At 35.6% G+C, this 13717-nt stretch overlaps 1 protein-coding gene across 1 annotated transcript in view; it reads left to right on the forward strand.

Moving 5' to 3' along the window:
- The window catches only part of LOC128160596 (leucine-rich repeat serine/threonine-protein kinase 2-like), a 43167-nt gene that overhangs the window by 24942 nt on the left and 4508 nt on the right, over positions 1-13717 (forward strand). Inside the window, exons 32-62 of the mRNA XM_052823929.1 lie at positions 26-174; positions 384-507; positions 1869-1980; positions 2159-2230; positions 2403-2510; positions 2685-2780; positions 2948-3090; positions 3444-3567; positions 4155-4347; positions 4831-4927; positions 5294-5348; positions 5454-5579; positions 6023-6178; positions 6304-6407; positions 6651-6751; positions 7029-7129; positions 7229-7297; positions 7472-7560; positions 7939-8066; positions 8413-8519; positions 9298-9365; positions 9739-9868; positions 10247-10414; positions 10679-10777; positions 10993-11118; positions 11237-11344; positions 11451-11555; positions 11782-11883; positions 12409-12510; positions 12857-13029; positions 13417-13495. Coding sequence (XP_052679889.1) covers positions 26-174; positions 384-507; positions 1869-1980; positions 2159-2230; positions 2403-2510; positions 2685-2780; positions 2948-3090; positions 3444-3567; positions 4155-4347; positions 4831-4927; positions 5294-5348; positions 5454-5579; positions 6023-6178; positions 6304-6407; positions 6651-6751; positions 7029-7129; positions 7229-7297; positions 7472-7560; positions 7939-8066; positions 8413-8519; positions 9298-9365; positions 9739-9868; positions 10247-10414; positions 10679-10777; positions 10993-11118; positions 11237-11344; positions 11451-11555; positions 11782-11883; positions 12409-12510; positions 12857-13029; positions 13417-13495 — 3514 coding nt within the window. The remainder of the gene's footprint in view (positions 1-25; positions 175-383; positions 508-1868; positions 1981-2158; positions 2231-2402; positions 2511-2684; positions 2781-2947; positions 3091-3443; positions 3568-4154; positions 4348-4830; positions 4928-5293; positions 5349-5453; positions 5580-6022; positions 6179-6303; positions 6408-6650; positions 6752-7028; positions 7130-7228; positions 7298-7471; positions 7561-7938; positions 8067-8412; positions 8520-9297; positions 9366-9738; positions 9869-10246; positions 10415-10678; positions 10778-10992; positions 11119-11236; positions 11345-11450; positions 11556-11781; positions 11884-12408; positions 12511-12856; positions 13030-13416; positions 13496-13717) is intronic.

Consider the following 13717-nt stretch of genomic DNA (forward strand, 5'->3'; position numbering starts at 1 on the left):
ATATAGTAATGAATATTTGTTGTAGTAACAACCTAGAGAATTTGAATTCTTCGCTGGGTTTGGTTCATCTAAGGAGACTGGAGTTAAATCATAACAATTTAACAGAAATCCCAGAGGATTTCTTGACCGCCTGTACTAAACTAGATGTATTTGAGGCTGCCTTTAACAAGATAGGTAATATCTAATAGTAAAACTTTTAAAATATATAAATTGATTAGTAACTTACATTTGTTAGTGTGCAGATAAGAAAAGAATATAGCAAAAAATACATGTTAGTCTTAAGAAAAAGAAAATTTTTATCTCAACAAGAATTTGGATTTTGAATAGTTGACAATAGCTTGAAAGATAAAAGTGTTGAATATTTTTCTATAACTGTTTTACAGAGAAGCTTCCCACTGAGTCTGCTGCCCAGCATCTACCCAGACTGGCTCGTCTGAAACTGAGGAACAACAACATCACTGGAAACGACCTGCTGTCTCTGCCCAAGTTTATCCTTGATCTTCCTACGTAAGCTCAAGACTTTCTTCCATGATATTAGACAACCTGCAAAAACTAAAGAAACTAAACTACATTTAAGGTGGCTCTATACACCCACAGTTTATTCCAATTTTCAATAGAAGACCACAAAACTTATACTTATCAAATATTAAAATGATGATAGGGATATTATAGGTATAAAGAATTTTCAAATGTTTTATCGTGTTTTTGTTAAATAATTTTTAAAAAGTTAACTATTAAAAAATTGAGAGAAATTTTTTTGTCATATGATGGATATTTCCTTCGGACACCTAAAAATAAATATTATACTTCTTAACATTCAAAAATTTTGTTATTGCAATTTTTTTTAGTATTTCCCCAGAACATAATTTTTCATATTTTCTTACTCTGTTGACAAATCATCTGAAAAAGCTGCTTGATGTAATAAGAAAATGTATTTTAATAACTGTGACATAACAAATTTGAATAAAAATCATAGCAAATAAATACAAAAAATATTTTAAATTTTATTTGGTATGAAAGTTCCTCAGGTAAGAGTTATCGTTCCTAAGTCCCAAGTCCCAAACATCTTGGGGACTTTTCATTTCTGAGTGAAAGAAAATTTCCTAAACATCACGATGGAATGATGAATACATACATATTTCATTATAGGCCTATACAAGTGAATTTATTCGCTTTAATGCAAACTAAGTCAAATAAATAAACGGGAAAATTAACTAATCTATTAGGATTTATGTATCCTAACCTGAGAGAAATGCAAAGCTACCCTCCCACCCTCTTATGATGGTTAGGAACATCTGTCAATATTAATGTAGATTAAAGTATATTATAATCAAAATACTTTCACCGGTTTAGAATTTTCTTTCCCAGTATTCAACCAAAAATACGTTTTAGAAAATTTTGGAAAGGTAAAAATTTAATTGCATGTCCTCAACGGGATTCGAACTCATGACCTTCAGGTTTGTAGTGAACCCGCTAACCCACTAAGCTACGCTGTAAGATATCGATTATCAGAAAGAAACCATTTAAAAAATTATACTTGATTTTATTGTTTTTTACGATAAATAATACGTCACAACATGAAGGTGTCTTATAACTTGTAAGTAATGATTTTTCCAATTAACAAATTAAATCTAAGACTATTCATTTAACAAATTTTTTAATAGAGCGGACCCCATACAATTCGCCTCAGTTTAAATCAGCCAGTATCGGAATTGCATGCTTCCAGATTTACTTTTTTGCGTTCTGCGTCATCAAAAAGTGGTGTATAGAGCCACCTTAATAGATTAATGATTTTTAAACCAATAATAAGCATTAGAATATCAGTTTTAGTAAATTTGAAATGATTCATGCTTTGATATGTTTTTTAGGTTGAAGTTCATAGATCTGTGCAGTAATAAGCTGACTGGTCTACCCAGTCCTCCATCTTGGAAATCTACCATGTTGAAAGAAGTGCTGGTTTCCAGAAATCAGATTAATAAGGTTAGACACATTCCTCTAAGCAATGAGGTTCATTATATTTTCATTGATATTTAATTACATGTAGTTTGCAGGCAAATCTTATTCTTATCAAATACATCCATTCATATTTAAAAATATGACAATATAAGGCAAATTCTAAGTAACCTTTTTTTGTCATTGTACATGTTTTTGTTTGTAGATAAATCTTGAGGGAGGAAAAAGCTGGAGCAAGTTAGAGTCTCTACATCTTTCCAACAATGGGCTGACTGAGGTATGACTTGTGTCAGTTGTTCATTTTCAGAGGCATTGTGTGAACAGAGAAAGTTTACTCCATTTACTTTAACTGTTATTACTTACATTTTACCTGTGCCCTTTATAATGAAGATGCACATGTTACCTGTGCCTCTTATTACTTTACTGTACCTGTACTACATGTTGTACAGCTCCCCGGGGACATTGGCCTGCTGAGTTCTCTGACATCCCTAGATGTCAGCCACAATCCCCTGACGACTCTCCCCGACGAACTCGGAAAGTGTCACAAGATGTGGGAGGTACACTGTACATTGTGTCTTTGTTTCTTCTTCTGGAAAAAATTTACTAGCAAATGTCACCGAGTTGACAGGTGTATACAGTAACATCAATCTACATGTAATGTAAATAAGTCATCAACATTTATTCAATCTCTTTTTGACATAGTGTTATGTAAAGAACTTCTCCCTTTCCAGTTTCCTCTGAGTGGCCTCAATCTTGACCTTGACCCTGCTCTCCTGAAGGGCAAGGTGAAAGACCTGATCATATACCTCCACCACCGCCTCAAGAGGGTAGGTTTCAAAACTAAAAAAAATTGTGATCGACTTCTTCTTGATCTTCATGTCTGTTAATTGTTTTTACTGATATTATTACTTGCTACTCATTTGCTAAACTGAGACCGTAATGTTTTGCCATGACACTATAGTCATTATGGTTGTGAATCTCATAATACTGACAGGCGACGGAGTACTACAGAATGAAGCTGATGGTGATTGGTTATGGAGGCCGAGGGAAGACCACACTGCTGAAGGCCTTGATGAAGAAGTACAAGACTTCCACCACAAACCAGGCCACTGTAGGGGTCATAGTGCAGGACTGGAAGTAAGGACGAGTTCAGTGTTTTAATACATACTTTAAATCATAATGATCGTACATCTGTGTAAGCCCTAGTTTCTACACATGTCTTGGACACTTTCTGATCCAACATCAGACAATTCCAATCAACTGTAACCTATCTTTCCTTTGTGATGACTTTAGTTCTGATCAGGGCTTAACTGGTTCATGGTGACTTTATCATAAACTTTTTCAATATATCCTTTACCAATCCATATCATAAGCCTGTTTCAGTTATATTCTATTTTATCATGAAAAAAAGTTCTTATCGCTGCATCAGAGACTGCTAAGTTTAAGGATATTTTATCTCAGATGAATCAGTGACTGAATGTGTTGTACAGGTATGAGAGACGGCGAGAGAACAAGGGGACGGTGACCTACACCCTCAGTACCTGGGACTTTGCTGGTCAGGAGGAGTTCTACAGCACCCACCAGTGTTACATGTCTAATAGGGCCCTCTATCTGGTAAAATAATCTCAAATGTTACATGTCTAATAGGGCACTCTATCTGGTAAAAATAATCTCAAATGTTACATGTCTAATAGGGCCCTCTATCTGGTAAAAATAATCTCAAATGTTACATGTCTAATAGGCCCCTCTATCTGCTTAAAATAATCTCAAATATTAGTTTGTTTCATAGGATTACTCGCTATTTTACTCAAGACATGAATTTAAACCAATTTAGAATTCAATTTGAACAACTTTTACAATTTATGTCCAGTCAGACTTCTGTGTTTTAAAATACCACAGACATGTGGAAGTAAGTTTGAACCACTGATTCTGTATTTAATCTCTAAATCTTAAAATCATTGATATTTCAAGTTAAAATTGAGGCTCAGTAAGCTTCAGACAAAAGGCTTTGAATTATAAACTTAGACTTCACCATTACAGAGTTTCTTCTCGGCCTCAAATCTGAGTGTTGACCTCAAATGTATGAACTAGTCTTTAAAGAATTTTAGTTAAATTGAGATCTTAGTTGAGTGATTGAATTTGGGTGATGATGGAGCCCTGTTTTGACTTTTAGTAAGATATGCTGAATACTTTGATTCCAGGTTGTCTGCAACATTAAAGGAGGGACCTCTGAGATCGATCGGCTGAAGCCCTGGCTGTGTAACATACAGGCCCGGGCCCCGGGGTGTCCGGTTGTCGTGGTGATGACCCACTTAGACAAGGTCCCTGATGATAAACAGGTGGAGCTGGTTACTGCTATGACTGACCGCCTCAATCAGATCATAAGTAAGGGAGGTAAGTTGATGTCGATATACTCCGAACAACTAAATCAAACTCAGATTGTAAGTAAGGGAGGTAAGTTGATGTCAATATACTCCGAACCAACTAAATCAAACTCAGATTGTAAGTAAGGGAGATAAGTTGATGTCAATATACTCCGAACAACTAAATCTAAATCAGATTGTAAGTAAGGGAGGTAAGTTGATGTCGATATTCTCCAAACCAACTAAATCAAAATCAGATCAAAGGTAAGGGAGGTAAGTAGGTGTTGATATTAAATCAGATTATGAATAAGGGACTTAGTAGGTGTAGGTACATTCTTAATAAACTACAAAATGTAAATCTATCAAATCAGACCATACGTAATGGAGATAAGTAGATATAGATATACTCTCAATCAACTTTGATTTTACAAAAATTAATGTTTGATCGAAAAATATGGATTTGTGACTGTAAATGACTGAGTAATATATTTAACATGTCCTGTGTATATTTCAGGGTATCCAGAGGTCAGACACTGTGTGCCCGTGATATGTACCAGAGAAAACGCCCTGATAGAACAGCTGAGGGAGACCATCAAGAAGGTCGTGGACGAGTGAGTATCCTAGGGACGAGTATCATAAGCTACCTTCAGTGCTGTGATTCTGTCATATACTGTATACAGGGAAATATACGCCCCCGTTTTATTTTCGCCCCTTTCGCCCTCCTTGTTAGCGGGCGAATTTAAGACTGAGCAAATTCCAAAATCTCATATTATCATTCTTTAAACACAACTGTGTTCAAGACTGGGTGAAACTTTTACTATTGTTGGAGGACAAATTTACATGGGACGAAAATAACCCTGTATACAGTGTTGAAAAAAACATGTGCCAGCCCTGTGATCTTTATGTATTACAGTATCTGCATTACTACTGTTGGGTAGGAAGACTATTGTATGAACGTTTTTGTTACACTCCTTTAGGTACAAAGTCAGAGGACAATACGTAATGGGACAGAAGGTGCCAGCCAGTTATGTGGTAATTGATGTACATTCAATAGCATTGAATGATAAGAAGCATTGAATATAGAATTAAAAAAAAAGAGTATAGATAGTTAACAAGCATATCGTTTTTATGTTACAGAAACTGGCTGACTTGCTGGCAGAAGCCAAGAAGACGGAGAGTTTCTTCCCAGTCATTAAACACAACCAGCTGCTGAAGATGGTCCAGGAGGCAGGACTGGATCTAGACGAGGACGAGTTACACCAGGTAATCTATAGTTACAGAGAGTTACACCAGGTAATCTGTAGTTACAGAGAGTTACACTAGGTAATCTATACTTACAGAGAGGTACAGAGAGTTACACCAGGTAATCTATAGTTACAGAGAGGTACATCAGGTAATCTATAGTTACAGAGAGGTACGGAGAGTTACACCAGGTAATCTATAGTTACAGAGAGGTACACCAGGTAATCTATAGTTACAGAGAGGTACAGAGAGATACACTAGGTAATCTGTAGAACTTTACAGAGCGTTAATCTGTAGTTACAAAAAATAATTTACAGGAGATTCACCAGGTTATTTAAGATATGATTGATAATGTTTTTTTTAAAACTGCAACGTGTCTGTCTTCATAGATATCATTACATATATTGGGATGCTATTCAGGACTCCTTTAGTGTTCTCTAAAACATGACTTTCCTATACCACAGGCGGTGAGATTTCTACACGAGTGTGGAGTCCTCCTACACTACCCAGACAAGGCACTCAACTTGAGGGACCTCTACTTTATAGACCCGGGCTGGCTGTGTAGGATGATGGCCCAAATCGTCACGGTTCACCAGATCAACCCATTCATCAAAAATGGGGTACTTCATATTCTACCTCTTTACTACAGTTTCAATATTTTCAAGCTACACTTATACTATTTAGTAACAATGTTATTGCTTAAATTTTATCAGCTCTATGCTTTGAATTATTGTACACATTGTAGATCTTGAGAAAGAAAGATGTGAACTTGCTTTTTACTGGAAAGAAGTTGGAAAACTTTGTATTTCCAAAGGATCTGATTCCCCAGTATCTACGGCTTCTGGAAAAGTGAGTTTATGACGCATGCATAACTGAATCGACAAGAGTCAATTATTATCTCTTTTTTTTAATTGAATTTTACCAACATTTATTTAGTTTTTACAGCATATATCAAGGGAAATTATTTCTAAAACTTTTATAGACTTTTAATTTACTTGAGCTAAAGACAGGAGGTATGTGTTTGTAGGTTTAAAACATTCTATCATAATATCAGGTCTGAGGTAATGTTTATATCATTTTTATCGCTTTTAGATTTGAAATTGCTTTACCTCATTCTGAACAAGAACTTCTGGTGCCTTGCCATTTGCCTGAGAGGAAACCCATGCTGAATATGCCAGTATTATCCAGAAATGGTAAACTTTTATGTGTTCTGAGAGATTATCTAAGATATCAAAGGTTATAGTGTAGTCAAGTTCTGACCATTTAATAGGGAAGAAAAGAATTGCATTGAAATGCTTGTTGTATTTTTAGTATAAAGATAATTGTCTTAACATAAGGTCATACTTTCCTACTTGTTTTTTTATCAGTGCATGTTTGGCCATTGAAATGTGTAATCAAAATGAAAGCTGAAAAACTGGGTATTTTTCTCTTTGAATGTAGTTCTGATGGGTAATGTGTTTTCCATTGCAGAAAAGATATGTCGTTACTATGAGATGACGTACGTTCCCTTGGGAATGTGGTCTCGACTAATCACAAGGCTGATCGTGTTCTCCAAAAGTCAAGTCACCGAGGTAACAGAAAGTAGTGACCATTTAGTGTTGACAGTACATCTGTGTTTTATATCCTATATTTGCATGCATTTATTTATACAATTGTGATTTCTATTTAAGGTGCTTGTAGGAAGACATGAGCCAACCTTAACCTACTGGAACAAAGGAATCTACATGTTCTGGAGTCCGGTAATTACTAAGTGTAGCTGTACCCATTGAGTTGACATTTATTCAGAATTTATTACTTGGATTAATATACACATGTTCCTCAAGAAACTTTTTATAATTTTCATGATTGTACAAGGAAATTTCACAGTTGTTATTCAAATTTTGTTTATGATAATTTACTTTAAAATATATAAGGAGACCTTCTGTCTAGTGGACTGCGAGGGCATCTCTGAAAACAAGGAGGAAATTGCCATCACTGTTCCAATTTCTGGACAAGGCAGCATGTAAGATTTACTACATCTTCACATGGTTTTGGTCTGGAATTGGATTGTTTCTATCAAATGATGAAATTGTATGATATGTGTCTGTATATATTTGATTCGTTAATTTTATTGCTTAACATTGAAATATTGAAAAAAATCTTTAATTTCTGATATTAGGTAAAGCAAATCTTGATTATAAAAGGATGAATATAAATACCCCACACTGCTGCCCCCCCCCCCCTCCAAAAAAAATTAATAGATAGAAATACAGCAAGGTCTTCCATTGGAACAGAAGGCCATTTAAAGTTATTGCCCCAATTCTCATTAAGATCACCATATCTAGGTAAACAATTTACATTACTGTAGCGATTTTTTTATATGTAATATGATTTTCTTCAGGATCTTGGGGCTGGTGGTGGACCACATTGACGGTCTGATAGAGGAATGGTACCCGGGACTGACCACAATTGACCCGATGCAGGGACAGGACCTGATGATGAAATATGTCCCCTGCTTCATGTGTACAGGTATGTTTGTGTACAGGTATGTCTGTGTACAGGTATGTCTGTGTACAGGTATGTTTGTGTACAGGTATGTCTGTGTACAGGTATGTCATACTGTTGACTGTAAGGGTAAGGGTCTGATGACGAATTGCGTAGAATCTGTTGAACTGTCAAAAGTCTTACTTTGTGAAACTTTTTTTCTGAGTTTGATTGTGTTGAAAGAGTTAAAAAATTCAGAGCATCTAATGACTGTTCAACTGTTTATAGCAGAGAGGCTCACTAGGTAAATGAAATGATGCGTGTATTATTTTTGCTTTCCTTTTATTTTACTCAACAAATAATATCAGACTGATTTTTCGTCGACTTTTAGATGACAACCCTTTCCTCTTCAAAGTAGAGGACCTGTTACAGATATCTGAGACAAGTGTTGATGCCGTGTGTGACCAGTGCAAGAACCTGGTGCCTCTCGCTCAGCTAGTAAGTTTTATACTGCCATCAGATTATAATAATTTTTATGCTCCCCTTCGATGAAGGGAAGGCATATTGCTTTGCTGCCGTCCGTCGGTCGATCCACCAACAGTTTCCGTTCGTTTTCTTCACAGAGGATGCACATATTGCAATGAAATTTAGTATACAGGTTTATCATAATAATATCTAGATCAAGTTTTTCAACAGAGTTACGCCCCTTGGACTTACAAAAATTCCAATTATTTGCAGTATTTGTTCATTTTCTTCGCATAGGATGCACATATTGAAATGAAATTTGGTATACAGGTTTATCATAATAATATCTAGGTCAAGTTTAATTGTGGGTATGTTCAAGCATTTTTTGACAGAGTTATGCCCCTTGGACCTACAAAAATTTCAATTATTTGTAGTTTCCGTTCATTTTCTTCGCAGATGTTTCCAAGGGAGGGGGGCATGAGTGTTTTACAAAAATCTCTTGTTTTCTTAGAGGTAATTTGTTTTACGTCCCAGAGTTTAAGATCGAGGACCTTGTGATCAGTTTTTCTGCCCCTCTGTCATTCGTTAAAATTTTGAAGTACCTATGTATATATATGCAAGATGAATCAAGCTAATTATTGAATTGATCTTACAGTTGGTTACATATACTTTACAACAACCCAGTAAACATGATTAATGATTAATAGGGATATTCTAAAGTTGTCATTGTTGGCAAAGTTCTTAATCAATATTGACAAGAGAATGTTCATATTTTGACATTGCAAATAAAATGATTTTCTGAAAATTTCAGGTACCAGATATTATGATGAGTGACCTCCCTTCTTCACTCCTTATAGGAAGACTAGACATTCAGGAAAGGTTTGTATATCAGCACATCAGCTGTAGAACTGTGTAGCAGCAGAACAGCTGTGGGGCTGTGTAGTAGAACATTAATTATACAATGTATTAACTCTATAAAAGTATAGATAAAAACTTTTAAACATTTATACAGAAGCAGGGTCAGAATTTTATGTTGTATTATTTTTTTGTTCATTGGAATATTTTGCCCTCCTTTAAGACATATTTAATGGATTTAGATAAGAGTAAGACTTTTTGTGTTTATTTCCATTCGAATTTTCTTAAAACATTGGTACTTGAAAGAACACACTGAAACTGGAAATAAGAACATTTTTGCTGAGAATTATTTTGATACAGTTGTAGAGTGAACACATAGTTTTTTTGTACTTGACAGTGCTGACAACTTGTTAGGAGATGGGGGCTTTGGTAATGTCTACCAGATGAACTACATGGGACAGGATGCAGCTGTCAAAATATTCTCCGCCATCGGGGACATCCATCCACATAAGATGCTCCGACAAGAGGTACTGTGGCAGGGGAGTTATTAAATGCACATAGAGATGATTGAGGTTAAAGATTTACTTTGATTAAGTTGGAACAGAAAAACTCCACATGAATGTACATTATTTTGTGTATGTTCCCTTATTCGGGACTCAAAATCAAATTTCTGTATCTATAAATTGATCATATAAAGTTTGTTTCAATGAAATAGAAAAAAGGCATTGCCAAAAGTAATGCAGCCGACCCTACAAAAATTTGCTGTAGTTGTGAATTCAATATACATGTATACATGTATGTGATCATTCTAAACAAGTTTTACTGTAATATATATATATATATTAGGTTAATCTTTGTTATTGAAATGCTATGAGTTTTCTGAAATACAAATGTTGTTTGTCCAGGTCACCATATTGAGAAGTCTGCGTCACCCGAGTGTTGTGTCTCTGCTGGGGGTCTCTATCCAACCCAGAGCCATCGTGCTGGAGTTAGCTCCTCTTGGATCCATGGCAACCATTCTGAAGAGAAAATCGCCACTGGATAGAATGGCGCGACACAGAATTGCTCTACAGGCACTGTTTTAGATTTATTTTGATAAGAAATAAATAAATATTAATAGAATAATGCTGTTACTTAATTAATAAAAGAGGTAAAGTTCATTGTGATTTTAAAGGAAGATGCTGCAAATGGTAGTTTTTATCGCTACCAATGTTTTTTTTTATCAGCTCTTGGTTCAATTTTCCATGTAAGTGAAATTTGAAGTGACATGATTATGACATTTATGAAGGTTAAAGTTTAAGTTCAGTGTCTTACTGTTAGTAATTCTATGTTCTCAGGTGACAGAAGGCCTATCTTACCTCCACAAGATCTTGATAGTTTACCGAGACATGAAACCAGACAACGTCCTCATCTATAGTCTGTCACTGTCAGAGATAGTAAGTAGTAGAATGCCTGTCATTGTTGGAATAGAAGTGAATGTTGGATCTAACAAGTTATCCTTCAATGTCAGAGACAGTACATTGTATCATGAAAATAGCATAATAAGTTGCCAATCATTTCCAGATACTTACTTAAGGTCAATTATACTGTCAGAAATCAGAGTAAATCTAGAGCCATTAAGACTTAACTAGTGTGATTCTTGGTGTTGTAGGTAAATGCTAAGATTTCAGACTATGGGATTTCCCGGTTCTCCACACCTGACGGTTTGATGGCCCAGGAGGGAACCCCTGCCTACCGTGCCCCTGAGGTCATCCGGGGGGAGACTTATTCATTTAAGGTACATCTACCAAATCATTCTTATTTTGAAAAGACAATTTACAGACAAGATAAATTATTGGCTTTATACAGTAATGGCATTAGTTAGATGTTACAACAAGTTTTATTTTGGTCAAAAGGCCGACGTCTTCTCTCTTGGTATCACACTGTACGCCTTGGTTACTGGCGGCCGTCACCCCTTTGATGACTATGATTTTAAAAGTGAAATGGATCGAGTCGTAGCTGAGGTAATTAATTGCCTAATGTTTTGAAGAAATAGCTGTAGATTATTTATTTTACATTAATTTTTGTTAGGTTTCTGTTAAAACTTAAACTTCTTGTCTTTATTGACAGGGACATCTGCCGCCGCCCATCACACACAAGGGTTGTGCCCCTTGGCCTGACATGCAGAAGATCCTGGCTAGCTGTATGCACCAATCCCCTGACAGACGGCCAACTGTAAGTCTTCACTGTCTGGTGTAAAATACTCTGGTCGGTGAATGATAGAAGTGCTACTAAGAAAATCAAATGCTTATTTAAGTGAAAAAATCAAAGGTTTATATTAGTTATATCTGTTTGAATATGGAAGACTGTGTAAAATTTTTAGAGTGGCATTAAATTATACAGAATAACCAGAGTGTATGCTTTTTATTATAAACGTTATCTCTATGGGTTTTTTTGTCAGTCAAGCCAAGTCTGGGAGCAGCTGAAGAATCCAGAGATTCTGGGGTTGAAGAGAATCATTCCTATATCTAAGGGCACCACGGTGGAGTGCTTCACCATCCAGGTAAGGAGGAGTCCAGGAGATGGAATAATACGTACACATCTTTATTGAATGTGTCCCTCTATTAATAAATTTGGAAATCCTTTCAATAACTTTGGAATTGATTTTTAAAAAATTCAGAAATAAAAATAAAATATTCATAAATCAGTAAATGCATTCAGTCATGTATATGCATTAAAAATTACCAGTATATGGGTTTTTTGTTTGGTGCATCACCTCAGTATCTGCATCGTTTCCAAATTTCGCTTCAAGAATGATAAGTTCTATACAGTCATGTAATAAAGTTAAAATGTAAAGACTTTGGCATCTACCTTGCAAAGCAAATAATGACGGATGTTACCATTAAATTTTACAGTTTTAAGGAATTTCGGTCATTTATTTATGAAAGAGTAATCTCTCTTAGAAGAGGGTGAACGACCTTAAAACAAGTGTGTGTTTCAAATTATCCTCAGGTAAAAGTTTATGATTTTACATGTATATTCTTAAATGTTTTTGTGCTGTGAACCGGTCTTATTCTGTGTGTTGTAGGAGCAGGAGGGGGGTCGACTTTATCTGTGGGTGGCCAGTGGGGACTGTGACTACGTACAGCTCTCACGCCTCGACCTGAAGGACAGCAAGCCGGAGGTCAAGGTCAGATCAAACAATTCTGATGTCTTGTATTAGGGCAATTTATAGCTGATATAAATGTATACCTGGTAAATGAGGAACAAAATCAACCCTGATATATTAAACTTGACAGCCCTATTATTTGTACTGGTATTGAAAATTTGATGAAATGAATGAATCTGTATTAGATTTTAATATATGAAAATCGAAGTGTATTTAATCATTAGTTGATATTAGAATAATGTAAAGCTAAAGAAGTTACATGAAAACTTGCTATTTAATGTTACCAAAGTTGGCTTGTTATAAGCTTGGCTTGTTATAACCCAATACTATTGACAGACTGGACTAACACTGGTTGATTGCGTTGTAGGGGGCCATGTTTCGCTATGGGCGGATCCTGGCCCTGCTGCCCATCAGTCAGGGCTTTCTATTGGTCGGTACACAGATGTGTAAGGTGTGGCTGTACGACACGGTCAGACAGGAGTTCCTCCACTGTACCTCACTGCTGCCTGACGCTGTACTCTGTATGCTTAATGTCAGCATGTAAGTGCCCTCTATACTGTAGATTCCTAATAAAACGCGAGGAATTAATATCCACGTAAAATCGCGAGAAGCACCCTTTGCGGATTTTAAAATCTCGCCATTATTATATGAGAGAGTTCAGAACTATAAGAAATAAGGAGAAAAGTTCCACGTTCGCGATTTTATATTCTCGCGATTTGATACAAACCAGCGGGATTGCGGAATTAAGTACTCGCGTAATATAAGGAATTTACAGTATACATTGTATACGATAAAGGGACTTGTTTCTTTGCTTCCAATTAGAAAAATGAGTACATGTATGACAGAGCTCTTATTAGTTTTGCGTTTTGTTACACAGTCATATAATGTGGATTTTCCTATTAAAGCCAATGGTTATTTCTATTTCAGACCCAGGAAGGACAATCTGATATTTGTAGGCCTTGCCAATGGCACACTGGCAGTTTTCCCACAATCTGATTTACTTTATGTAAGTTTAATTTTGTTATCTAGAGGGTATCTGAATGCATTACCTGATGTATACGTTCAGTTTAAAAAGTACAATACTTTATGTTCTGATATATGGAATGGATTCAACAACATTTAAAAATTGAAATGAAGCTTATTCATTTATAGGGTTCCTTAGATGTACAGTAGAGAAAAGGCCTCTGTTTTGTAATGTTTATATACTAAACAGATTTGGATGAACTAA

This window comes from Crassostrea angulata, chromosome 8, assembly GCF_025612915.1.
Source record: "Crassostrea angulata isolate pt1a10 chromosome 8, ASM2561291v2, whole genome shotgun sequence".
Taxonomy (NCBI): domain Eukaryota; kingdom Metazoa; phylum Mollusca; class Bivalvia; order Ostreida; family Ostreidae; genus Magallana; species Magallana angulata.